Raw genomic sequence first — 27924 nt, forward strand, 5'->3', positions numbered from 1 at the left:
CCTCGGCTGCCCCCTGCGCTTCTGGCCACCTGGCTGCAGATCGGAGGTTCCCACGACCTCGTCCTTGAAGACGGTTCATTTCCCAGAGTGGCTCACGGAACTCAGAGAAAAGAGTTTCGTTCCTAGGTCACCGGTTTGTTATGAAAGGATGTATGTAGCTCAAGAACAGCCGTAGGGAAGGGCGGGGTGCATGGAGCCAGGCACGGCGAAGCGACCGGGGCTTCCACCACCTGCAGGCGCTCACCAACTTGCAAGCTCTCCGAGCCGCATCCTGTTGGGCTTCACGGAGCTTCACTGAATGAGCATGATTGACTAAAGCATTGGCCGCTGGTGACCGGGTCACCCTCCAGCCCCTCTCATCTCCTTTCGGTCAAGGGTGGGACCGAAACTTCCAGTCTTTTATTCACATTGGTTCCTGCAGCCACCAGCCCCCCATCCTCAGGTGTTCTCCAAAAGTCACCTCATCAGTATAAACCCAGTCGTGGTGGAAAAGGGTTTGTTGTAAATAACAAGACACCCATCTCACTTGAGGCTCAGGAACTGACAAGAGACCCAGTATTATTACAACCGATGATGCTATTGCTGTTCTCTCTGGAGAGTCCAAGGGTTTTAGAAGCTGCGCGCCACAAACAGGGAGAGGACCAAATATATATTTATGGTTCAAAATGACGGTATCACAGCAGGGCAAAGGGAAACCAAGAAAGGATGGTGGTACCCCTGGAAGGAGCAACAGGGAGGAACGTCTCACCTCTCGCTTAAATGGGCACAGCGATGGAGCTGGTGGAGCGAGTTGGAACGTGCCTCGGGGGGCGGCAGAAGAATCCAACCAGCGTGCAAGGGTGCGGGGAAGGAGGAGCTCGGAAAATCAATATTCCCAGCTCTCTCTCCTCCTGCCCTCTTCTCTCCTTCCCCTGGTCAAACCCAGTTGGAAGACGGAGCAAAGAGAGGCCGAGTAACGCAGCTTGTGCAGGCAACCTCCTAGTGCACAGAGAGGGTAGCAAAGGCTGGATGCCAGAGTCTTTTGCAATCACCCAAAGTGAATCGTTATATGTTTTTTAAAGTTGGAGAGGCAGCCACAGCCCGTCGGACCATTCCTGAGACCAGGCATTTATGCCCTGGGGTTATGAAGTGAGATGTCAGTTGGTGCCCCGTCATCACCTGGTTTCCCCCGTTGGACACGGGCACCACGTCCAAGTTCATTTTCCAAGGCACGTCAGTGGGTCCACCCTGGGCATGTACTGTTACAATGACTCAAAGGGAGAGAGAACCACATTATGCAAACCCCCAGCCAACACCCCCAGGCTTCTGTCTCACCCACTCACAACCCTCCTTGAGAAACGGGGACTCAAGATAAGAAGCCACCCTACTTCCTTTTTTCCTGAGCTCAGAAAAGCTGCTAACGCCGCGTGAGAGGCAAAGACTCCCCTCTCGTGGGTAAGTTGGAACTGGTTTGATGTTTTCCTGTAGAAAGTAGAAAATGTTTCGCGTGTGATCTTGGGGGTGGAAAAATGTCTGGCAGTGGATCTATTTTCAAGGAAGACCTGGTTCTAGGTCCTGTCGCCTAATTTCTTGGAAGCTGCTACGCGGGCATCTATCTCTCATTCCTTCCCCCACTCTGCTTGGGCAGGGAGTGTGTGTGTTCTGTGTAGTGTGGGACACACTCAAGAGAGATGGTGAGTGTGTGTTAAGGGGTTTAAGGTGACTTAAAATAATACGGTTCCGAGAAATAGAGTCTGAAGCAAATGTGGCATAGAACCAATTTGTTATTAAAAATGAGCAAAGCAAGCCCTTAAACAGTGAGTGAGTGTACAGAGGCCCCGGCATGGATGAAAAAGCTCTGTTAAATCAGCTCAGTTAGATGCCAAGCTCACGCAGAAAGGACTGTGTGTTTTATTCATGGCCAAAGAATCTACAGGTCATGTTTTCCAACCATCTGCTTGTGACACCCTGGTGGGGGTGAGGGGCTATGGGGGGGCGGTGAGGGTGGGGGGCAACATCATGAACCAGCTTAGTAACAACCAGCATTTTAAAATTATAAGTTTGATTGTAATTTAGCATTTGATTATTTCATTGCATCATTTATACCGTTAGATTATATCACCGATCATATATAATTATATATGTGATAGATCATTTATAATGTCATTTATTATGATATAAATGATCAGATGCTGCATGTAGCAAATAGTGGTTTGTGAGACTTTCTTTATCTCTCCCTTTCTCTCTCTCCCTGATGTAAAATGTATTTCTTACTGTGGGTTATGGACAAAAATCTTTCCAAATCAGCATGGCTAGATAGGCGAAATGTTTCAGGCCCAGGACGACAAGTACTATATGAGCTCACCTATGCGCATGCTATGGTCGTCAGTGTCATAAAAGCAGAGGGTGGCGTGGTGCTTGCCTGGGGCTGGGAGGAGGGGACGCAGGACGTGATGGTCAAAGGGTATAAAGTTTTGGTTATGCAAGATGAATCAGTTCTGGAGGCCCGCACACCACAGCACCTACAGCCAACAATCCCGCAAGGTGCACTTAAAATTTACTAAGCAGGTAGCTCTTATGTTAAGCGTTCTTGCCACACACACACACACACACACACACACACACACACACACACACACTAATCATAATGGGGATAGGAGTAAACTTCAGGGGGCAACGCATATGTTTCTGGCTATGATGATAGCGACGGTTTCACGCGTGTATAATCACATTCAAACTCATTGAGTTTTATACGTTTAATATGTCCAGCTTTTTACCTGCTGATCGAATCTCCGTAAAAGCGGTTTTAAAACCCCACTGGGGAGGAAGAATTTTCTTCTATCCTTCAGGGTTCTTCTAGCTGGTCTACGAATGAAATGGATGTGAACCAGATAAACAGGAGGAAAAAAACACAAAGTTTAATGATGTCTGGAGGGAGGCCAGCAATGAAACCAAGGCCCCAAACAGTGACCAATGCAGGCAGCTGTTATGTATATATATACATTGTAGACAAACAGACGGTAAATGAGGGAGGAATTTACAGGTCGAGGAAAACTGTGTGTGCCAGCATTTGGGCTGGGGTAGCAGAATAATAAAAAAGTAACAAGATTTGTGTGTGCAGCCTTCACCACTCTGAATTCCCTGCCACTGGTGACGGGGGTGCCTTTTTTCCTCCGGGTGCGGGATTCAGGTTCCTGGCTAGGGGGGGACAGCGGAGTTCCCTCCTGCTCCTGCCGTTTTCTCCAGTCGCTTTACTTTAAAATAGTCAATGTGCCAAAGGAGTGCATCTTGGGGGGCCTGCCCTTGGCCCCCGATGAAACAAAACAATGGGAAAAACCAAATCAGGGCTGCTGGGGGTCTCAGCAGTTTGGAAAAACAGTCACCTCTTTCACTTAAAATACTCACTTGAGTTAAACCGGTTTCAAACGAGGTGTCACAAAAGAACTGGCCTCATCCAGCCGGGGTTTCTTGACACTGAGAGGTTTCACAGTGTATTCAGAGTAGGTATTTGGGGAGAAGAGGAACGTGAAGCCAAAAAAGGAACAGACGCCGTGAGACGGGAAGGTACTCAGGGAGAGACCAGGTTTAAGTCCTGGAAGATTCCTGCATGGACAGAATTTGATTTTCAGTCATAGGTATTGACTGTGCAGAGGTTGCAAAGCGGTGGCCCACAGGCTCTGCATTTAGGGAAAAAGTGATTTGAATGATTTTAGGCAGAACCCGTGGTCTTCGGACCTTCTCAGTTCTTACTGACCCCTCCCCAGGTGGCCTCCCTTCTTATACTACAAGTTTGACACCTTGAAGGCTTTGGGATTTAAGATCTCAGTTGGGAGTTATACGTGGATTTTGGACTCAGCCTGACTTCATCCGAGTCTTAGCATTTCACTTTGATGCAAACTGATAGAATCTTTTTGAGTCACAATCTAGGTCATCTAAGCATTTTTTTTTACCCCTTAAATTTTTTTTTTTTTTATGAAGAAACTGGATCATTTGTCCCATGGGGTTTCTTACTGATTGCAATAGGCCAGCAGAATATTCCTGATACATCCCGAGTATTCTGAATGCCTCTTTTGATCCCCATGTGCTGGGTTGTACGCTTGTTTCCCAGAAGCTACTCGGTTATGGTCAGCCTGGCAGGAACCTTTCTTTGAGAGAATTTCCCAGATGGGTCAAACAATGGGCTAAAATGAAATGAAAGGGTCTTAATAAGCATGGCCTACCTGGCCTTTGAAGTCTGTGACCATTGGAAATTGACTTCCACGGGGCTTATTCATTCCAGGAACCCTTGCTGCATCCCACGTGAGAGTCCTTCTCGGATCGCTGCGGCTGCATCTCAGTGCTATGGGAAGCAGGTGCCTTCCCCTGCTCTCAGGTGCGTGGAACAAAGAATTCCCCTCCCCAACGCCCCCCCCCATGTCCCCAGGATCCTAGCTTTGGGTACTCTGCCCAACCCAGTTTGGCCCTGTCTCCAGAAATGACTGTGTGCACCCGTCCTGTTAGAAACTCATACTGCGTCGCTTGGTTGTTTGCCCCAAAGCAGAACTGAAACACACTTGGGTGTGAGTTGTTTATTTGGGAGGGCGTGCCAGGGAGCACAGGGGAGGGATGGGGGATGTCAGGGAGGGAAGGGAGAGGGGCGAAGGAAAGGTGTGCTAATGGGCGCTGCCGCTGTGGGCGACGGGCCCTCATTCCTGCTGGGCACTGCCCAGGAGGCAGTAACTAATGCGTCTTCAAAGGGCACACACACTGGGCTGTTATCCTGAGTCCTCATTTCTTACTGCTTGACGGCTGCTCCGGGTGTCATTCCTGAACATTTCCGGCTTGTCCCCCACGGGCTGCAGAAAAGTGCCCTCTTAAAGAATGATGCAGTAGGTCACCTGCTTTCGTAGGAACTCTGTCTGGGGTAGTAAGTCTGGGGACTTTAAGCATCTGCTACACTGATCGCCCTCCAACAGGGTCTGTAGCTTTGATTGTTACAATGACTGGCATCCACCCACCCCCTGCAGCTCTGGGCTTTGGAATCTTCAAGGAAATTTTACAAATACGGCAGGAAGAGTGGAATACACTTTCAGGCTAGCAGTGTTGCGGGGCAGCTGCGTCTGGGGAGGTCTCTCCCTGCGTGCTAGGGGGAGCACTAGGAGAAGCCCCAACCTGGGCGGGGGAGGGTTCTGGACTCTGAATGAGAAGGAATTCTCGAGCAGGCTGACGATTGTAGGTAAGGAAGGCATTCACTACAGTGAGAGCGGCAGGGAGCGGCAGCTGCCTCGCAGGCAGCACGGATCGAGGAAGCAGCTCATTGAACTCCTCGGCATGGGGCACATCCCTTGCCAACTCCCAAAGCCAGGGTCACCTGGCGTCCAGTGTCCACTTGGATCTGCACGGTGTGGGGACTAAGCCCCTAACACCCCAGGATCTGGGGGAGCCGCAGAGCACGGGATGGAGTGAGATGATGTTGTAAGATCTTCCCAAGGGCAAGGAAAGGAGATTTTCAGGCAGGCTGCTCAAGAGCATGTTCGCACAGCCGCAGTCCTGTCTGGGTCACCCAGGCAACGGGAACTTGCAAGCCCATTCTCAGAGCTCCCAGTAGCTCCTCCCTGCTTATCTGGAGTAGAACAGAGACAGAGTGAAGACTTGTGCTTAAGTTGAAAAGTAGAATGAAATAGCAAAATGACAGACACCTCTGGAAGAGCCCAGAGACAAAACACAATAAATTGAACAGTGAAAGGCTTTATTTAAAAAGTACGCACTCAAAGAAAGGGGAGTGCGGGCAACCTCAGAGAGGAGGTGCACTTAAAAGACTGGGGATCCTTTTTTTTTTTAAAGGATTTTCAGGAATGGGATAAACATCTGGGGGGGGGGTTGCGTATGTTTGTCATGCGGTCTCAGGATGTCTATCTCCAGTGAGAGACACTATGGCTTCTCCATAATCAGTCCTCCAGATAATTCTGTAAGTACACTTAACATAAGGAATTTATTGGTCCGATTCCTCTCCAAGACAGTGGTTTCCTTCAAGCACTGGGAACGTATCAGTTAAGACTGCCTGCCTTGCTTTAAGAAAGGTTGCTGACTGATTACCAAGAAATATGTTAGAAATCTTACTTTTCAACTCTGCTTTTTAAAACAGAATCTTTAGCCTTAAGATTCTTGTTCTTACTATGCTATGTCTATCTCGGCTTTTTTAGAAAGTGAATCATGATGCTTGTCCCATGTCCCCGCCCTACTTCGGTAGGTCTGTTAGGAAATCTTTTAAGTGTGCTGATGCAGAGGCTGCCGTGGTCCTTATGTGAGCCAATGAGCATCTCTGTGCTCTGAAAAAAATCCATTTATAGACATAGAAATGTGAAATTTCAGATAATTTTCACATGCTGAATCCAGAAAATTCAGATAACTTTTTTTTGAGCATTTAAAAACTGTAAAAACCTTCTTCACTCAGGGGCTGTATAAAAACAGCCAGCGGTCTGCATTTGACCCGAGGACCATAGTCTGCTGAAATTCTTTCCATAGCAATCAAGTTTTTTGGGGGGAGAAAAGCATTCACAGGGGACAGGCTGATGTTTTTTGACTTACAGACATGGCCGTGTCATGTGACTCAGTCTAATATTATGAACCCTTAAATCTAATGGTTTTGTCAGTTCCCATGATATGGAGCCCAATAAATATTATAGGCGGAGTAGGAGAAGCAAGTATTGATATTATCTTAAGGGCTTGTCCTATGATGATCTTAGTGGTTTCTGCAATTCTGAATTCATCCCCAACTTTAATGCCAAGCCTCTGTGTAATAATGTGGTGGACTATTTTAGATCACCTGCACAGTGAATCATCCTCAATACACCTTTTCCACTCGGAATTTGCCACAGTCTGGGACTCCCCACATTCTTACGGTCTGAGCTATTTGCACCTCCTCTTACTCCAGAGGAAGTGTTGGTGATTAAGTGGTTAGACCTGGTTGCCCAGCAGTAGCCACCAGCCACGTGTGGCTACTGAGCTGTGGAAGTGAGGCCAGCCTGAATGGAGATGCACCGTCCGTGCAAAAAGCATCTTGCGTCTCAAAGATTGAATACATCCGGAAAGCCATGTGGTATACTCTGTGAATAATTTGTTTTACATTAATTGTGTATTGAAATGGTGACCACTTGGCAATGTCAGGGTAAATACCTTAATGCAATTAATTTCACCTATTTCTCTTTGCCCTTTAAAAATGCAGCTACCAGGGAGTTTGAAAGGACCTGCTTGGCCCACGTTTTATTTTTATCCAAGAGTGTGGCCTTGGTGATCTGGCCTGTTGGACATGGGAAGGAGGTTCCCAGCTTGGTCCTTTGGGGCTAGACCTGGATAAAAAGCTTCACTAGCTGCTGGACTTTCAGAAATTGGGACATAGGGCTTGTGATGTTGTTTTATAATAATAAATACATATTTGGTCCTTGCCCCTGTTCCTAGCACAGAGCTCCTCAAACCATTGGAATTTCCTGCAATGAGAACATAGAGGTGTCTTTCGTTCTGTTGATTAGATGACTTTGAGAACTTACTGAGGGGTTGGGGACAGGTGGCCCAGGGAACCGACCTGGTGACTGGAGGGCATAGGGACTGGAGATTGAACCAATCGCCAGGGGCCAGTGGTTTAATGTCAAGCTTGTGTAATGAGGTCTCCTTAAAATCCAAACGGACAGGACTGGCGAGCTTCCAGGCTGGTGGAGATCTGGGGAGGGTGGTTCCCTTGGAGGACACGGAAGCTCCGGCCCCTGCCCCATGCCCGGCCCGGTGCGCCTCTTCCATTGGGCTGCTCCTTTTATATTTATCACAATAAGCCAGTGATCTAGTGAGTAACCCTTTTCTCCAAGTTCTGTGAGCTGCACTAGCAAATTAATCAAATTCTAGGACAAGGTCTTGGGAACCTCTGATTTATGACTGGTTGGTCAGAAGCCCAGGTGACATCCTGGACTCGTGATTGGCACTTGAAGTGGGGGCAGTCTGGTAGGACCGAGCCCTGAACCCATGGGATCCGAAGCCCTCTCTGGGTGGGTAGTGCCAGAACTGAGTTGTCCAGGCTGGTGTCCAAGAACTGCTTGTTGGCATGGTCCCCTCCCCCATCCTCTCCCAACGTACCTCAGGACTGGGGGCAGAACCATTTATAGCTGTGATCAGTTGTATGACTCATGCTCAGGTAGCGTGGGGCTGCCCTGTGACCCTCAGCTTGAGAGCCTGCCTGGAAGAATCCACAGTGAAACAGCACACGTGTGACTGGACAGTGAGACACGCTCCTAACTCAGGCTCAGCCAGGCAGAGCCCACCACATCACCCCTCTGAACTGTCCCCCTCTGCCTTTCCAGGGCTCAGTGTCCTGCTGATTCTGTTGGGATCAGATGCACAGAATTCTGGAGGTGAGTCTACTTGTCGCCAAAGGCCAGGGAGAAGGAAACGGGGGTCTGCAGTAAGGGGCTCCCAAGGGCTGTCCCCCTTTTCCATCATTACGTCCATTTCTTCAGCTGCAGCATGGCCCCAGCCTCCATGCTAAGCAAATTGCATGTGCCATCTCACTCAGTCCTCGTGGCATTGGTGCAGAGAAGGTTCTGGCATGATCCCCATTTGACCAGTTGCTTCAAGAGAAGGAGCTGGCTCAAGGCCACATGGCTGGTGGACATGGGACTCAGTCCTTTCTTTCCTGAAGCCTGTGTCCCAAGTCATGCCAAGAGATACTTCTTTGACCCCATGTCTTGGATCACCCAAGAAGCAAGCCCTGAGATGAGGACTTGAGAACAAGTCATTTATCTGGGTGGTAATCCCCGGAAATGCCAGCTGGAAGTGAAAATCGCCTGGGAAGCGAGGAGCCCAAACACAGGCCCACTGGCCAGTGAGTTACATGTAGGCAGCTGGAGCTTGGCCGGAGTAAGGAGCATGCAGCTAGAGTTATTCCCCCCCAGTGGGTAAAGAGGCTGTTTTCCTATTTATTTATTTATTTTCCAACTATGGTGAAATGTGAGTAACATAAAATGTACCATCTTAACCATTTTTCAATGTACAGTTTAGCGGCATTAAGTATATAGACGTTGTTGTGCCACTATCACCATCATCCATCCACAGACATTTTTCCTCTTGCAAAACTAAGATTTCATCCCCATGAAATAGTAATTTCCCCATTTCCCCTCTCACCAGCCCTGGGTTGCCACCATTCTACTTTTTGTCTATATGGATGTGACTTGTCTAGGGACCTTGTAGGAGTGAGATCGGGCAGTAGTTGTCCTTACGTGACTGGCTAATTTACTTATCATAATATCTTCAAAGTTCATCCACATTGTAGCATGTGTTGGAAAGTCCTTCCTTTTTAAGGCTGAATAATATTCCATAGTGTGGATGGACCCCATTTCCTTTATCCACTCATCCATTGATGGACATTTGGTTGGCTTCCACATTTTGGAAACTGTGAGTAAAGCTGCTATGAACGTGGATGTGCAAATATCTATTCAAGACCCTGCCTTCAATTCGTTGGGATATATACCTAGTTGTGGAGTTGCTGGACTGTGTGTTAATTCTAATTAAGGATTATTTGTTAGGAACTGCCACACTGTTTTCCACAATAGCTGTACCATTTTACATTCCTTCCAGCAGTGCACAGTGGTTACTGCAATCTCACCACATCTTACCAACACATGTTATTCTCTGTTTATTTTTGATAATAAGGAGGCTGTTTTTTTTTTAACATACCGACACACAGGTCATTGTGTCATTGTGTGCTCTGCCACTCATGTGCGATGGGGTGAGCAAAGAGGACTCTGGTGGCTAGAGAAAGCCCTCAGGTAAAGAAACACAGGTGTGACAGTTGGAAGTTCTGCTGCCAGGCAAAAGTGGTGTTGGTGGCAGAAGTGGGATATGGACAGGGCACTGTGAGCATCTGTGTTTAGCGATGGGATGAGCATAAAAAAAGCTGTTGACAGAGCTATTCCCAAAAGGACATCCTTCTGACGGTATCTGGTACACTGTAGATGTTCAATGGCTGTTTCTTGAATGAATAAGTAAATGAATAAAAGGTCCTGTGTTCCCAGCAGCTTTCTGTTCTCACTGCCCTGAAAATGCCAAGTGCTCTAACAGCACCCACTGCACCTGTAAAGATGGATTTCAGTCCCTGTCTAAGAGGAGGTACTTCACCAAGCCTTCTGAGAGATGTGAAGGTAAAGATGCCACCCACACTTACCCTGGAGTTTGGAGGGGGCTGAGGGCATCCTTCCATGCCCCAAAACTGTGGTGTAATGGGATGCTAGTGCTGCAAAGAGGCACTACATTATGAGCTAGGAATTGTCCAGCTGTCCCAGTGTCCTTCGTGAAGTCCCTGCCCCTTGTGCCCTACCCTGCACCTGCTTCTGATGCTGGTTTGATGATTCTTGGTTTTTCTCAAGAAGAGAGAGTTCCCAGGACTCTGGGCCCTTGAAGTTTCAAGTACTGGAGTTTTTTGTTTGTTTGTCTAAAAATTCTGCAAGGGTAGGGACCAATCTGTGTCATTCATTGCTGTATAACTAGGGCAAAGAATGTCACATGACAGACGCCAAGGGAAAATGTGTTGGCCAAGAGAACATATCAATAAATTAATATTTTGGCACTCAATATCTCCCATGATCTGGCCCCAGCTTAGTTTTCTAGTTTCACTTTTCACCACTCCCATCTGCCCCAGCCAAAATCCTTTCTCATTTCCAGAAATTCTAAAGGTCACTTTGGATACTGGGGGAAATACCACCCCTGAATATCTGTTTGGTGGAAATGGAGATCTTATTGATGGAGTTATAATGTAAATTCAGAAGGGGAAGCAGAAATCCTTAGGATTTTCATTTTATTTTTTAAATTTAACTTGATTTTTAATTTATTTATTGCATTTTACTGTATTTTTAAAATTATTTTTAATTCAATTTTATTTATTATTTTAGATTTAATTTCTAGAATGTATTATTTTTTTAAGCAAAAATTATTTTTAGATTTTTATTTTTTTCATTTTCTTTTATTTTTTAAACTTAAAATACTTGTTGATTTTTAAAATTAGGATCGTACTGAATTTATAAATTAACTTCAGAATGATTGTCTTTTTATAATATTGAACCATCTTCTCCAAAAGCAGATGTTCTGGGTACACTTATGATCGACGTTCAGTAGTAGAGATTCCACAGGCAAGGGGGAAATGGTACAGTTCTATGAGAATGAAAAATGCTATTTTCTCCTGATTCACAGATATTGATGAGTGTGAGGCCGGGTTCTCAAAGTGCAAGAAGGTATCATACTGCGTAAATGAGATTGGAAGTTACTACTGCAGCTGTGTCCCACATCTTTATTTCTTAAACTGGGTGGCTGGTTTAATTAAATTGAACCATCCAGCGTGTTATGGTAAGAACCCCCAAGTACACCATGAAAAAGGAGGGGAGGGGGCAGGAATCTGAGATTTCCACCCATTTCAGGCCAGGGTAACCCAGCAAACATCTTTCCTGGCCCTTGTCCTTCATCCCAGTCTTTTTGGAGGTCATTTCCTAGGACATCTCACTCAAGCCCAGGCATCAATCACCATCTGTATGCAGCTGTCTTCCAAGTTAGTATCTCTTGGCTAGGTCTTTCTCCTGGTCTCCCAAAATGACGTATCTAACTTTCTACTTGTTTCTCTCTCAGCAACTGTTAATTCTATTTCTATGTCTGTTTATCTGTCTGATGCTAACCCTCCATGAGTTAGTACTGACGCCTCCAAATCCAATCCAATGCTGTGGCTCGTTCTAGCTTTCCTTTGGATGTGTAGCTGCTTTATCCAAGGCTGAGAGACCTGGATCTCCTAGCTGCAACACATTTCCTTATTTGCTCATTCCTCGTATAATTCCATGTTTGGGGTTAGATTGGATTTCATGTCTGGCTCTACCACTTATCAGCTGACTTTGTGTAAAGACCTGACTTCCATCTGCCTCATCGCTAAGTGGGAATAATAATAGCATCTACTGTGTAAGTCACGTGTTGCCACGTAACAAATGACCCCGACGTTTGTGGCTTAAAACAACACGTGTTGATTGTCTGTAGGCCAGGCATCTAGGCCTGGCTGACCTGGGTCCTCTGCTTCAGGGTTTCTCACAGCTACAAAGTGTCCGCCAGGGATGCAGCTTCATCTGAAGGCTCATGTTTGGAAACAAAGACTTTGCAGAGAGAATCAAATCGAGGTGATGTCGTATGGGATTAGGATGGACTCTAGATCCAATATGACTGGTGTCCTTACAAGAAGAAGGAGATTTGGACATAGAGGCACACACACACACACGCACACACACACACACACACACACAGAGGGGAGTGTGCAAACAGGAGCAGAAGCCGGAGAAATGCCACAAGGCAAGAGACATCAAAGATTACTGGCAACCAGCAGAAGCTGGGAGAGGTGAGAAAAGGACCTTTCCTAGAGCCTTCAGAGGGACTAAGGTCCTGCTATAGCTTCATTTTGGATGTTTCACCTCCGGAAGTGTGAAGAGAACAAATTTCTGTTCTTTTAAGCCACCCAGTTCATGGTACTTTGTTACGGCAGCCCTGGGAGACTAAATAAATCCCCCATGCCTTCTATGATTATTATGGCTTGTGAAATGAGGGCAACAAGGATGGCTTAATAAGTGTTAGCTATTATGTTACATAGCCTTGTTCTAGAAACTTCTGTGTTTCTTTGACTGTGATAGTGTGTATGAGGGGGCCTTATCTACTGTACCCTGAACACAAAATACAGTTATTATTGCTGCTTCTATATGATTAACTCTGCTGACACCCATTCCTTCAGAAAGCCTCCTCTGCACCCCCAAAGTTCTGGAAACCACTGTGTATACTCCCAAGTCATCTTATCCTATGTATTAAGAAGATGTTAGACCCTTATAATCAATTATTTATTTGTCATTATTTGCTTAGTGACTTCCCCACCAGACTGCAAACTCTACGGACCCTTTATCGACCTGTAAGATTTAGCATCTGGCCTGGCTTTCAGTAGGTGCTCACTAATTACTGCTGGCTGAATTATTGAACTGGTGGCTCATCTTAATTCCCCTTAAAAAGTTGACTGTAGAAGCCATTCGGGCCTTTTTGGAGGGGAGTTAGGATAGGATGTGGAAGCAGAGGGGAAAGACCCAACCTGGGGGGCAGTGGAGGAAGGGGTGTGGGCCAGGGTGTGCTGTCTCCCGTATTCTACTTACCGGCTACCTTTCTTTCCCAGAGGACACTGGTGAGAAGCCCCAGTTACCAACGTTCACCTGGGTGAGTAAGGGGGCCCTGGGTTTGGAAGCAGCCAGTCAGTCTTACCATGTCACGTTCCTGCTCAAATACGGCCAGGGCTCCCTGTGACCTTGAGGATTCAGTCGCTCTCGCCCCGGAGTGATTATGTCTTCTGTCCCAGGAGACATCTGGCAATGTCTGGGGACAATTTTGGTTGTGACAAAACTTGGGTGCTACTGGCAGGGTAGAGAGCAGGGGTGCTGCTAAGTCGATTGACAACCCTGGGGAAGGTTTCGTGTCTGCACAGTCACTCACAGACGTGCAGCAAGCATCTAGAGCCTGGGCCCACCCTCAGCACCTCCTAGTCCTCCTTAGGCTCTCCTTGTAGGTGCCAGATATCTCATCCTTTAAGCCTTCTTGTTCTCGAAAAAGCAGTGGAGCTGACAAGACATGCTCTCCACGGGGCTGAGTGTGATAAAGAGGCTGCATGTATCGGGTTGATAGCACAGAGCTTAGGAGCATCTCTGTAAATAGCATTGCCTTCCGGGCTCACCCGACCGCCCTTAGGTACATTCCTGCTTTCCTAAGGTACAGTCAGAGTCTACCTAATTCGCTTTCTTTCTTTCAAAGGTAACTCTGGGGAACGGAAGCAAGAAGGACATCGCGAGAGAGGCTACCCAGCTTTTGCAAAGAATAGAATGGGCCGTATGGAACGAGAGTTTTGCCTCTCCGGGAAAGCGTGAAAAATCTGACTTTGATATTGGTAAGAAACCCTGAGCATTTTCCTTATCACCAAAACATGTTATGAGGGTGGTATTTTACCAGACCTTCCGTGGAGAAGGTATGGAGAAAATTCACTCAGAATTCTTCCCGAATGCAGAAGATCTGCTCCTGGGTGACTGTTTCCTTGGAAAACTTTAAATGCTTAGCCTCCCTTACATAAAAAGTTAAGTTCCCCTTCACCACATGCTCCAATAGACACCACTTAAAAATGTTTTGTCCCTTAAATATTCTGTGGTAAAGGCTGAGCTCGCCCCTAGTTTTGGCTCTGGGAAGCACAGCCACCTCCTCTTGTCCTTGGAGTTGCGTGGCCAGGGTTGCTTATGCCATTTTAACCATTTCCTTCCCATCAACCAGAGGTGTAGAGAGGAGAGCCATCTGGTCTACCTGGCATGTGGACCATGAGATCACCAGTAGGGGGTCTTTCAAAGAAGGGAGTTCTTTAACAAGGTTCTTGGGCATGAGAAGTGGGCAAAGCAGGACTCACTTCCTTGATGTTTCCAGTCTATGAAACCAAGAGGTGTGGTGAGATGAGTGAGAAGATTATTCTGGAAGCTGGAAACAACACCATGGATATCAACTGTACTGATGCTTTCAAGGGATCCGCAAGAGGTACTGGGCCTAAAATGGGGTCTCTTGACTCCAAATTCTGGACACCGTTGTCTTATTTCTAGGTGATGGGCAAGGGGTGGGGACTCACAGAGCTTTTTTTTTAATTGAAGGATAGTTGACACACAATAGTATATTAGTTTTAGGTGTACAACATAGAGATTCGGCAGCTATATCCATTACGAATGCTCACCATAAATGCAGTTACCAGCTGCAACTGTGCAGACATTACAATATTATTGACTATATTCCCTAGGCTGTACTTTTCATTCCCACGATTTGTGAAGGGAGGAAGGCTCTACATGGCGGAGTGAAAAGATCTGCCTTGATCACTAAGCAGGCAATTTGGAGGACATACTTTGTGATACCTACTGAGGTTCGAGCAGTGATTCCTTGATATGTTCCCTTAAAAGGGACAGGCGGATGCATGCCCTCTTTCTGTGCAATTGTTTGAAAAGGTAACACCTTAAGGTGGCAGGAAGTTCTTGCCTCAGACACTCTTTCCCTTGTGTGCATTGAATGATTCCCTTATTAAAGCTAGTCACCCCGTCTTCCTCTATTCTGCATTTTGATAGATGTTTTCTGTAAAAGGAGCAGACAGCAAATATTTCAGTTTCTTGGTCCAGATAATCTTAGTTATAACTACTCAACTCTGACGTCATGGTAGGAAAGCAGACATAGATGACATGTAAATGAAGGGGCATGACTGTGTGCCAATAAAACCTTATTTACAAAAACAGATGGTAGGCTAGATTTGACCCTCAAGCTATAGTTTGCCAGTGTCTTTAGCAGCAGAAGGAGCTTAGGAATGTGTGGCCCCCTCATCCCTAGTGGGGCCCACCTGCCCTTCTGAGAACAAACATCTTGCCTCATGACTCTGATTTTGATGAAGGGTTCATATTTGTTTCTGTAACACATCAATAAGGTATTTTGCATATATATCCCTTAGAACATGTGGTGCATCGTAACATGTGTTACATATACAAAATGCTGCACTCTAAGCCTCATGTAATGCATTGAATGGGTGAGGCAAGGATTTCCAAGGGCGGTTTTGACTGTACATGTTTGCCTTATGGCCTCACACAAGACACTAGTGTACCGAGTCCCCAACCTGGGCACCCTCTGAAATGACTCTCTTCTGTTTTCCCAGCTGGGCATGCAGCCACCCTTATCACACACAGATCTCTTGGCAATGTCCTGAATGGATCTTTTTTCAGTGGTAAAAGAGGGACACAGCAAGTAAAACTGAATTCTCATGTCGTGAGTGGCACCATTGGTGTGAAGGGAAAGGTGTATCTGTCCAAACCTGTGCTCCTGACCTTCCAACATACTCAGGTGAGCAAATTCCAGGGCTGGGTGTGTGGATTACTGTCAAGGGGCGTGTGATCGGCATCCTAGCAGGAAACCAAATCCAACTCAGATCAGGCAGAGTTGGGAGACCCAAGAAATGTTGGGGCACCCAGATACTTCCAGCTTGGGGAGCTGTTATCCCATCTAAGCCTAAAAAGACAAGGAAGAGACGCATTGTTGAGAGCAGTGAAGGGCTAGAGGTTGTAGCGGGGAGATAGTGTGGAGCAGAAAAGGAGTTTGGAAGTCCAGTGACTGCTCAGCACTTCCTCCTATGGGTTCTGCCTATGACGAGGACTCTGAGGAAAACGGTTCATCCGGGCCAATATCTGGGGCTCTGAGATGAGCAGAGATGTGCAGAATAGACGCAGAACAGACCCCACTGCAGCCGTGGCGGTGTGCAACTCTTTCCCAACACAAAAAGAATGGGATTTTCCCCAATCCAGTGTCCAACCCAGTGCGTCCATGACTAACCCATAACGCTGAAATAATAAAACCAGAGAGATATCCTTTCACGCTATTCTCTTTCCAGCCTGGTGATGGGAGAACAAAACATATCTGCGTCCACTGGGAAGGAACGGAGGAGGGAGACGGCTGGTCGACCGAGGGCTGCTCTCACGTCGGCAGCGACGGTTCTTATACCAGATGTAAATGCTCCCACCTCTCCAGCTTTGCTGTCCTCCTGGCTGTTTCTCCCAAGGTACCAAGATGCATGGTCCCCTCCTGTGAATCTGATTGTGTCCCGGAAGCTGTGGGATCCTCCACTCCACCCCACAGAAAGCGACTCTTCTAAGAAATCAAGCGCTAGTAACTTACTGGAGACGTTATTCCAGGGCGCACCAGTAGGGGCCTGGAGGCGTGAACTGGGAAAAGGACGGAAGCTTGTGCAGAGAGCATTATGAAACCAGTTGCCGCTGTGAGTGACTGGAGCTTAATTCCCCTCTGGAAGACTCTAGCAGTCTATGTTAAAGATACAGCTGAGTCACCCCGATGACTAGCAGGAGAGCTGGGATGTTTATACACCACTGCCCTTTAGTTGCTGGTTTAAAGCTGCATCCAGGGGGCACCCCTTCTCTGACCCATCCACGGGCATGGGCAGAGTAAGCTCAAGCTGGCAGAGAAAGCCCTCAGACGGTGGGAAGCTGGGTTGTCAGCCCCCTGTGCAAAGGTCCAAAGTGATCTGGGATCAAAAACACCTGTTACTCCGCAAGAAAGAATGGTAACCACACCTTCCTGGCCAGACCAGAAGGAATGCATCGAGTTCAGATGTGCTATAAGCATAAAATATGCACTGGATTAAAAAATATATATGAAATATCTCATTAATCATTGTTTTACATTGATTGTAATTTGAACTGATCATGTTTTTGTTATTATATTGATTGTATTATATTCAGCACATTGAACCGATAATAGTTTGTGCATATACTATGAAATTAATTCGACCTGATTCTTTTTACATTCAAAAAAATATGGCTATTAGGAAGTTTTAGCTCACACACGTGGTGTTCAACAGCCCTGGGTGGTAAACGCTACTCCTGCCCCCATCTTGGAGATGGAAGCTCCACGTTTCAGAGACGTGAAGGCGCTTGTTTGAGAGGCTGAACCGGGAAGCCCACGCGATGCTCTCTCAGGAACAGAGCGGCACGGTGGGAACCATAATGGATTCCTCCTTAGGTGGATTCTGTCCTGACTGTCATCACCAACGTGGGGCTGAGCCTCTCTCTGCTGTGCCTCCTCCTGGCGGCCCTCACCTTCCTGCTGTGCCGATCCATCCAGAACACCAGCACTACCCTCCACCTGCACCTCTCCGTCTGCCTCTTCCTGGCCCACCTTCTCTTCCTCGTGGGGATGGATCAGACCGAGCCTGTGGTAGGTGACTTAACTCAATTACCTCATTTCCATAGCCGAGCCATCCTGTCTCCTCATGCACAGCAGAGCAAGACCCACACTTGGTGAGGGGCCAGTTAGCAAACGGAGAGTCGGACTGGTCCCGTTGGGTAGGGGAACAACAGCTGCTGTTATCAAGTAAGCTCCTAAATGTCTGCGGCTTAGCACAAGAATCGTTCATTTTCCCCTTATGTACAGTAGAAGGTGAATCAGGATGATGGAGGCTCTTCTATCTCCCAGACCCTGCTTTCTAGGTCACCCCAGGGTCATTTCTACTTAAGCCAAGTGGAAAGAGAATACAGCTCGGCAGAGTCTCACGAAGGAGGTTTATGTGGGCATGTTAGTGGGGTGGGCTTATCGTGTCTTCTCACATTCCATTGGCTAAACATTACTCACATGATCACATGTCACCGCAAGGAGTATTGGGAAATGTAGTCTGGTTGGGAAATCACATCCTAGTGACAAATATATATTCTAAAATGGGACGGAGGGAGGCTTGAATTTGGGGGGATGGCAGCTTTGGCACTCTAACAGTGTTAGCTTTTATCTTCGTCGTGATCATCATCATTGTCATATCCAGGAAGCAAGGCTCCTTTTAACCCTAAAAAAATTATGATCTCATTATTATGAAAGCATTATTATTTGTTTCCCCTTGAGAGGCAGTATAGTTCTATGGTTAAGAGTAAGTATGTATGGTCCCCATTTTTATTTTTTACTAGATGTGTGATCTTGCATGAGACTTTAACTACTTTGGGTTTCAGTTCCCTCTTCTGAAAATGGGCAGAGGTTGGAAAACTACAGTGGTCAGGCTGCATCTAGCCCGCTGTTCTTGTAAATAAAATTTTATTGGAACCATGTCCCCCGATATCAGAGGGCTGCAGGAGGTGGCTGTCCCAGCTCAAACAGAGGAGCAAATTCTCCTTTCCTACACCTTTTTGTTCAATTCAGGACCTGAATGGGTTGGGTGACGCCCACCCTCATTGGTTAGCACAATTTCCTTCTCCCAGTCTACTGATTCAAATGCTAATCTTTTCCAGAAACACCCAGAAATAATGCTTAACCAGTTTTCTGGGCATCCCTTAGCCCAGTCAAGTTAACTCGTAAAATTAGCCGTCCCACCCACCCAAAGGGCAAGGGCAATGGATTTGAGAGCTGCTCCCATGGCATTCATTCCCTGGCACTGCTGGCATGTCCATGCGTGGGCTGAGCAGACTCCGACGGCCAGTGAAAGCCCCCAGCAAATGTATTGCCCCCTGGCAAAATGTCACAGGTGCTGGAATTGAAATTCCAGGCCACCATCCGGGAAATGGAGCGCTGAGGATATAATCCAGAAGATGCTCCATCGGCAACACGGTGCTAACTCCTCCCCTCCCCCCAGGTGTTGTGTGCCGTCATCGCAGGGGCGCTGCACTACCTCTACCTGGCCGCCTTCACCTGGATGTTCCTGGAAGGGCTGCATCTCTTCCTCACTGTCCGGAATCTCAAGGTGGCCAACTACACCAGCGCAGGCAGATTCAAGAAGGCGTTCATGTACCCATTAGGCTACGGGATTCCAGCTCTGATCGTGTCTGTGTCTGCAATAATAGGACCCCAAAATTATGGAACATATACTCAGTAAGTATGACGGGTGCATTTGTGGTGGAAGAGGGGTCCATGGCCAATCAGTGATCTGAAGTTAGAAAACATTTCCTAAAAACCCATTTTCCAATGGTTTCTTACAGTTGACTCATGAACAATGTGGGGGTAGGGGGGCGCTGAGTTCTCAGGCAGTTGAAAATCTGCTATACCTTTCGACTCCCCAAAAAGTAAACTGCTAAGAACCTGTTCATGACCGAAAGCCTCACTGGTAACATAAAGAGTCAATTAACATGTATTTTGTATGTATATTTATTATATATTGCATTCTTACATTAAAGTAAGCTAGAGAAAAGGAAATGTGTTTTCAAATTGTCACAATCTCAAAAAATTTACTAATATATTTATTGAAAGATATCCGGGTACAAGTTGGTCCACACGGTTCAAAGCCATGTTGTTCAAGGGTCAACTATATACTTCAACCTAGTCCTTCCTTTAGCCTGAATTCTATATTCTTCTACACATTTTCAGAGCAATGGTTCTCAGTATCTTTGGAGGCAGGTCCCTTTGAGAATTTTGTTGATTTTGAGAAATTAGGGTCTATTCCCCCAAATAGGGAAGTAGACATTCCAGACAGATGTACATAGAAAATTTTGCATCCAACTTCAGGATATTCTGGGACAGCAAATGCAAATCCATGACCCCCATTACAAACCTGTGTGCTCTATATTCTGTAGGATTCTGGAAAAGTAGATTGAATGGCTTGAGGCTCAGCTCCAAAATGTAAAGAATAACGATCATAGCAACAAATCTCAAAGGCTTGGGGTGCATCGGGGGTCATGCTTCCCATATGCAGTAGCTCTTCTCTTTCTCCCCATGATCTTAGAAAACCAGCAGTGTTCATTACCTCACACAGGACATCTGGGGCATAGTGCATCTGATACACTTTCTCGGGACCACAGCTCAAAAAGAGTAAGTCAGGATTTCCAGGGCAGTGTTCTTGGTAGCTGTGTTTGTCTGCCTCACTAAATGAGTTTGCAAAGCTCTGCAAACTCAAAGTTTGCAAAGTTAGTGTCTTGACATCGGGACTTAGCTTAGGAAGTATGTGTGCACATGCTAAAATGGCATGCATGAGGCTGCCCCTTTTGAAGCCAGAGATCATCCTGCCAGAAGGATTCCAGACGTACAATGAATGGTAGGGTAGGTTAGGGGTTGGCAAACTTTCCATCAAGGGCCAGATGGTGACTCTTTTTGTCTTTGCAGGTCATATAATCTTTGTGGCAATTACTCAACATTGCCCTTGTAGTATAAAAGCAGCCATCTGAGGTAATATGCAAATGAACGGGCATGACTGTGTTCAATACAACTTTATTTACAAAAACAAGGGGTTGATGATTTTGACCTAAGGGCTTTAGTCTGCAACCCTTGGAATGGGAGTTAAGTGTGGGAGCTATTCTGCCCACTTAGTGTTGGCAACTGCTTGCTTCTTGTAGCAGTCTTATCCTGCCAGGTCCCCATTAGAAAAGAAGTATTACCTTTGCCAGAAGAAGCCAGAATGCAAAGTATTTGGGCAACAGCGTGCTTGGTACATGGAATATGCTTAACTGGTGTTGGTGGTTTTTATAGCTGTAGTTAGATTATTGTTTTTACACTCTTTCTATAGCAATCATTACTATTGGGATACCTACATTTACTGAGCCTCTTCCAGGAATTGTACTCAAAAATTCTATGCACATTATCTCATTTAGTCTTTCCTACAAGGCCTATCTGAGGAAAAGGACAAAAGTCTGATGAAAGAGATAGAAAAAGATCCAGATAAATGGAGAGATAGTTCATGTTCATGGATAAGAAGACTCAGTATGGTCAAGAATTCAGTTCTTCCCAAGTTGACCTATAGGTTCAATGCCTTCCTAATTAAAATCCCAGAAAGTTACTTTGTGGCTATTGACAAACTGATTCTAACATCTTTATGGAGAGGCAAGGGGACCCAGAATAGCCGACACAGTGCGTTGAAGGAGAACAACGTCAGAAGACTAACACTACCTTAACTTCAAGACTCGGTAAATAGCCACAGTAATCACAGAATCTTTTCAGTCCTCCTGTTAGCCCTTGGAGAAACTGAGGCTCAGAGCTTATAACTTGTGGTAGATGGGACCCATGTCTGAGTCCATCTAAAATCCAGGTTCTGAACTCAACAGTTCCTGGCACTGCTCAGATCTTGCTACAGGCATCTGAATTCAAGTCCTTCTCCTCTAGAGGAATGGCAGCTAATGCTTATCTTTTTCTCAACAGCTGCTGGCTGAAGATTGAGAAAGGGTTCATCTGGAGCTTCATGGGGCCAGTGGCGGTCATTATTTTGGTGGGTGATAGTTATTTATTGGGGTGCCTGCCCTGGGTTGTCCAAGCATAGCGAGTGTGTTTCTTATGTGTTCAAATGGAAAAGAGATGAAAATAAGAAAATGTTGTCTAATGCAATCAACCCCTCTTACTGGAGATACCGTCTTCACATATCTTTTCCTGGTTTTCCCCAGATCAGTGGTTGCTTTGTTAGAATATATCTCTCTGCTGGGGATTCTTTTAAAAATTAAACCTACATTCATTTATTCAACAAATATTTAGCAAATATCTACTCTGCACAGAGGGGTGTGTTTTCCTGTTTGCCAGGAATTTCTTGACTACATCCATTGTCCTGATACAGATATTTACAGCAGTCTTTCACTTTCAAGGTGTACTGGTGTGCGTGATAAATTACATAGTCACCCTAATCAAGGACCAAGTGGAGTATAAAAGACCAGAGCATGTATCCGTACCTCCATATGAAGCCTATTTCTTTTAGGAAAGGATTCTTAGGTCCACCTTAAGTTGGTTTGCATGACATGGCCTCCAAAGAAAATTCCAAGTCAACCTTTAATGCTGTTTCCACAGATAAACTTGGTGTTCTACTTCCAAATTCTGTGGATTTTGAGAAGCAAACTTTCGTCCCTTAATAAGGAAGTATCCACCATTCAGGACACCAGGTAAGAAGGTACCAGAACTGGTGATATCCACAGATTTTTCGCTGCAGGACCACTCTGCTGGGAAAGTAAAACCCATACAAAAATGATATACAATTTCCTGTTACTAAATAAAGACTAGGACACATCTAGAAGAAGCAAAAACTTTGTTTTTCAGGTAACTTAATGCACTCTCATTTCTTTATTCCACAAATATTCATCGGATGCCTCCTTTGTGTGGCATGCTCTCCATATGAAGTTAATGCCAACAGTCAGCATTATCCCTCCACCCCGGGAGCCCACCGCTTCTGGACTCCATTCTTCTTGGTTGTAGAAACTCAGTTCTCACTGGTGCTGACCTAAACGATTAAAAGCAATGATGATGACAACTAGTATTGACTGGAAGCCTGATAAAGGCTGGGTATTTACCAATATTATTTCACTGGATGCTCATAGTCCCAACCTATGTGGTGGCCACTCCTACAAACCTGGTTCACAGGAGGAGCAGGTGCTTCTCTTACTCAAGTGTAGCTGGAAGCATCGCACTGGTGAGTCATGCGGACGTGTATAAAGGAACATCTGTCCGACTCAGGCTCTGGCTTTGACTTCATCTACTTATCAGACCAACCTAACATATCTTAGTCCCAGTTTTTTCAATCTTGGAGGGTCAGAGTGTCCCCCTTCTTGGGATTTCCCCATAGCTCTGTGCATGCGGGTGAGCGCAGGCTCACGCACGTGTGTTCACGCACACTCCCACATGCACACCTCAGCTCTCCCTGCCCACTGCCATCCACAATGCCCTCCATATTGTAAAACACAATTTTTGGTGAAAGAAGCCCAGCACTGTGTCATGTTTTGAAGTCATGATATCATCATCGTCCAAATACTTCAGTACACATTTCTAGAAGGCACCTTGCACAAATCCTCCAACAGGTCCAGGTAAAAGACTTTGCAGGTAAGTCCTTTACGAAGAGTGAGGAACACGTTATTCTCAGGGGCAGTGATTAAACACATAGGCTCTGTCTCATCTTCAAGTTGTGTGACTTGGTGTAAGTGACTTCCCCCCATGAGGTTATCATGAGGCTTAAATAAGGTAACGTGCACAAAGCATTTAGCGCAGTGCAAAACATGTAATGACAAATGCTCATTATTGTTACTCCTTTCCCTTTTCAGAGTCATGACGTTTAAAGCCATTGCTCAGCTGTTTGTCCTGGGCTGCTCTTGGGGCCTCGGTTTTTTTATGGTTGAAGGCATCGGGGAGATGATTGGCTCAGTCATTGCCTACATATTCACCATTATCAATGTCCTGCAAGGGGTTTTGCTCTTTGTGGTGCATTGTCTCCTCAATCGCCAGGTAGGATTAGTTCTTTCCTTTCTTACCAGCCTCGTCCCAAAGTCTTGCGAATGGTCGTCCCAAAGTCTTGTGAATGGTCGTCCCCAAGTCTTCGTGAATCGTTGTCCTGAAGTCTTGTGAATGGTTGTTCACATTTGCATCCTTCTCCCACCTCTTACATTTGTATTTAGAGGCTGCCTTGATGCTGTGAAGAGGTTTCAGGTACTGATTGTGTATGTGTGCTCTCAAAACTTCACTAGCATCCTAACATGTAGCATTCTAGTTCATCGTTTAATAGCGTGCATTCGTCTGCTCGAGCTGGCATAACCAAACACCATAGACAGGGTTGAGTGAGCATTAAATGAATCAACGAGAGCATGGCCAACATCACACAGAAGACCCATGAAAGCCTGCCTGGTGGAGAGTAGGGCATGGCATCCAGGCCTTTAGTCTCCATTTTTGGGTCCTTTCTCCAGACCTAGCTCTGCATGTAACACCAGCTCCTGTATCCCTCAGGTGCGGGTGGAATACCAGAAGTGGCTTAGCGGGATGCGGAAAGGAGTTGAGACTGAAATCACTGAGGTGTCTCACTCGACGACCCACACCAAAACGGTAAGATCGGCTTCTCCGCAACGCCCAGCACTTGTCTGAACCCAGTATCTCCTACTACCAGGAGCTTCCCAGTTCCTTGATCTGAAAGAAAAGAGAAATTGCGTTTAGTTTCTGCATTATGACGATGAAGTTTTGGTTTTGGAGACCCAAACCAAAAGAATTCCTTTTCTCTCTCTGCCCTTTCCTCTCCCCTTCCTTCCTTCCTTCTTCATTCTTTGCACAAATATCCAACAATATTTAACAAAAATTCTTGAATTTCTCTAGTCACGTTCTTTTAACAAATACTTCTTGAGCCCCTACTGTATGCCAGGCACTGATTTAAGGATAACAGCAGTGGGCACATGGACAAAAAACCTTTCCCTCACAGAACTGACATTCTAAAAGGGGGGTGGGGTGCAAAGAATAAATCCCAAAAAGTGGATCATACAGTATATTACAGGGTGATACTTGCCGTAGAAGAAAATAGAGCAAAGAGGAGAAATCTGGAATGCATGGAATTGGAGGACTTTGGCATTAAATAAGGTGGCCACAGTGGGCCCCCCGAGAAAAGTGGACACTTGAGTAATGATGGATGTGTCTGATAAAAGCGACCCTGTGAAATTATCCAGCTTACAAAGACCACCAAACACTTTGGTGGGAAGCCATCAGCTCCTGAACGCTGGGACTCTTGTTCATGGCCTAGATACTCTGCCCAATGAGCTGTTGTTACAAGAGAGACACGCTTTATTTAGGACAAATATGTAAAGCTGATTTTAGGAGGTGAGGATGGTAATGGAGGCGAAGAAGACCGTGAAGGTGGTAGGGGTAACAATGACAGTGGCAAGGATGATAGCAGTGATTATGGTCATTATTTAGGTCATCGGGTCGTTATTTAGGTTGATTTAGGAGCTTCTAAGCCACGGGGGTCGCAGCATTTCCCTCTCCTCCAGCGACCTTGCTCCCCACGTCTGAGCTGTCACTTGGATGGCTGCCTTAGGCTGAGCTCCTCAAAAGCAGGGCTGAAACGGAGATAAGAATCCTGTGATCTACTGAGAAAGAGAAGGACAGAAAAGGACCGGCAGGATGGGGAGGTCAGCAATGATGTGGTCCCAGTTGGAGTCTGGCTTCAGCCTGTTCCCCCGGGGGCTCTGGAGTGTGAATCGCCCCATGGGCTCACAGCCACCATGATACTTAGCTGTTTGTCACTTCAGATCGTCAGCCACCTTTAGGACCAGCTGTTCATGGAACTTGCAATTTCACACTGAAGACAGTTCTGCTTGGTGGCGATTGACTGTGTCCTCACAGCACATGCCACTGCTTATTGCCTGGCTGGAATCACCAGTGTTCAAAAAATATGTAACCTAAACGGTGTAAATGAATGACCCACCCCCCCCCAAAAAAAAATGCTTGGTCATCAACAGCATGTTGTATAGTGGAATCCATGGCATGGATTCCGGGGTTCATCAGATCTGAATTTGAATCTTGACCCTTTTGCATTCTAGCTGGTAGATGCTGGCAAGTAGCTTGACCTCTCTGAGCCACAATTCACTCTTCGTTGAAATGTCTGGTTGGTGGACGATCCAAATAGTGCATGTGAAAGCACTTTGCTCTGCTCTGACCCATGTCAGCACTACTTTCGATTAATACCAAATTATCAAGAGTCAACAATATAGACGCCCCAAACAGTAATCATAGTTCCTTACTTCGGACAACACTTTACATTCTAAAAACCACATACTCGACCTTAAAATTAAAATCCCCATGGATCCTTTGTAGCTTTTAAGTGATCTGTCACCGTCACATCACTTTTAAGAGGACCCTAAGTGCCTGGGTCCAAGTCCCAACTCCACCACCCACAGGCTGCAGGGCCTTGCACTTCTATGAGCTGCAGTTTCTTCATCTGTGAAATGGGATAAGAGTCTCTCTTGTCATGAGAATTTAATGAGGTCCCATGTGTCAAGCGCTCAGAATGCTGCCTGGCACACAGTAAACACCTTGTAAATGTTTGTGGAAATATCAACAGGAAAACTGTCATACATGTGTTTTCTGGGAAAAATAGGCTGTAAAGTGAGATATTAGGACGACTTTGGACCTTAGAGAATTCCAGGCGTGCTGGGAGTTTTAGTTAATTTCTGAATCACTAATTCTTCTTCGGCTTCTTTTCCATGTTATCCCGGCAAGTAGGAGCAACCAGGGAGGTCATCCCAGTTCCTGCATCCGAGAGACGCTCCGTCCGTGCAACCCCAGCCCGGGCCTCATCTTGTCACTGTTTTTTGGCAAAGAACGAAAACCTGAGCGGCTGTTGGACAGCGCCCCCTGTGGTCACCCGTGGATCAGACAAACGCAGCCATATGTAGCTTTCTTGGGAAGATGCGTTCATTCTTTCGTTTTGGATTCTATCCCCATAAAAAGAAAGGGGTACGTGGGAGCATTATGCGACCCCACATCGCGGATTGTATACCATGTCCAATTACATGCTCAAGGAACCCTTTTTCGTGACAGGAGATGTAAGTGGATTTTCTTCCTCCAGCCCTTGCCTAGGACTTACTAGCTGATATCTGGTTTCTGCTCAAAGATGTTTCTGGACTGTATTGCATTTTATGCTCCCGAAGATCTTGCATCACTCAGCAGCAGCATAATTCAATGCTTCCCATATGAATAAATATTTCTCAAGGGGGTTGCATTCTTGCAATGTAGAATAACCACCTTCCCGCTGAGGAGTGCCTGGACACTGCGCTCAGTTGACCAGCACGTTCTGAGCGTGAAGACTTTTCAAACCTATTTGTGTACCTGGGTTAATTTTGTTTTCTTAGCAGCATCTCAAATGTGTCCCAGTGTACACGCTCCGCAAGAAAACAGCGTGGCACGTCCCAGCAACGGTTTGACCCTCTTTGTCTGGTTTTACCATGTCTAATTTCTTTTCCAATGTTATGAGATTTTAAGCGTGTTTTTCAGCACCAGACCTAATGAACGCATGGATACTTTTGTCACCAATGTTTTAAAAACAACTATGACAGCAGCAAATGTAAATAGCAGTCAATAGCAGTCAAGAGTCACCATATTTCATTTGAAGAGATTTCACGTGTGCTGGACAAAGGATGGCTCCCTTTCCTGCCTCATTAGCTCAAAGGTCCCTTCCACATGGCAGCGATGTAACCAGTGTGTGCGATTCACTCCACCTGCTGGCTTTGAAATGATGTGCTTCCTTGTTAAGTTAAAATGTAGGAGATTCACCTGGTCTAAACATAAGTTCATAGCTGACTGCAAAACGGCCGTAGTAACTATAGGTCTAGGAGGCAATCGAGAGCCACACGATGGGGAAACAGTGACGTCGCAGTTGTGCATTTGATGGCCGGACCAGACCCCATCCAATTTTCAGGAATGAAATTATAATATTAATACAAGTTGGCAAAATTTGACCTTGCACTTTAGTTACAAAGACCTAGGTAATGGCTGCATTTGACCTCGAGTTTCCTCTGAACCGCTCCGGGATCAGGTATCCTAAAACGTCAGAAACAGCAGGAAAATCCAATGGAAGAAAACCATTGTAAAGATGTGAAGAAAACTTTATGGGTTAAATACTATTATTGGTTATTACTGAGCGCTTAATAAAATGTATTCTAAACATCC

General features: G+C 46.0%; 1 protein-coding gene across 3 annotated transcripts; it reads left to right on the forward strand.

Moving 5' to 3' along the window:
- Nucleotides 1–276: 276 nt before the first annotated feature.
- On the forward strand, nucleotides 277–27924 carry LOC108401777 (putative adhesion G protein-coupled receptor E4P). Of its 3 annotated transcripts, none has more exons than XM_017667927.3 (17): nucleotides 277–1434; nucleotides 4259–4351; nucleotides 8307–8357; nucleotides 10017–10142; nucleotides 11188–11340; nucleotides 13178–13218; nucleotides 13807–13939; nucleotides 14461–14568; nucleotides 15716–15900; nucleotides 16445–16612; nucleotides 17590–17784; nucleotides 19181–19416; nucleotides 21670–21736; nucleotides 22303–22394; nucleotides 23544–23724; nucleotides 24220–24315; nucleotides 26476–27924. In XM_017667927.3, exons 2-17 carry the CDS (start codon nucleotides 4321–4323, stop codon nucleotides 26476–26478), a joined length of 1866 nt encoding a protein of 621 aa, XP_017523416.3. In that variant the 5' UTR covers nucleotides 277–1434; nucleotides 4259–4320; the 3' UTR covers nucleotides 26479–27924. The 3 variants fall into 3 exon arrangements, with proteins under 3 accessions (XP_017523416.3, XP_017523414.3, XP_017523415.3); XM_017667925.3 differs by having other exon boundaries at nucleotides 294–1434; nucleotides 26479–27924; XM_017667926.3 differs by having other exon boundaries at nucleotides 295–1434; nucleotides 10020–10142; nucleotides 26479–27924.

Source organism: Manis javanica, chromosome 13 (genome assembly GCF_040802235.1).
Source record: "Manis javanica isolate MJ-LG chromosome 13, MJ_LKY, whole genome shotgun sequence".
NCBI lineage: Eukaryota > Metazoa > Chordata > Mammalia > Pholidota > Manidae > Manis > Manis javanica.

Excerpts from the sequence above, each read along its gene's own strand:
- LOC108401777 (XM_017667925.3), top strand. The coding sequence starts at position 4,321 with ATGGGAAGCAGGTGCCTTCCCCTGCTCTCAG. Across the intron at positions 14,569-15,715 it reads TTTCAAGGGATCCGCAAGAG|CTGGGCATGCAGCCACCCTT; the intron begins GTACTGGGCCTA and ends CTGTTTTCCCAG. Across the intron at positions 23,725-24,219 it reads ATTGTCTCCTCAATCGCCAG|GTGCGGGTGGAATACCAGAA; the intron begins GTAGGATTAGTT and ends TGTATCCCTCAG.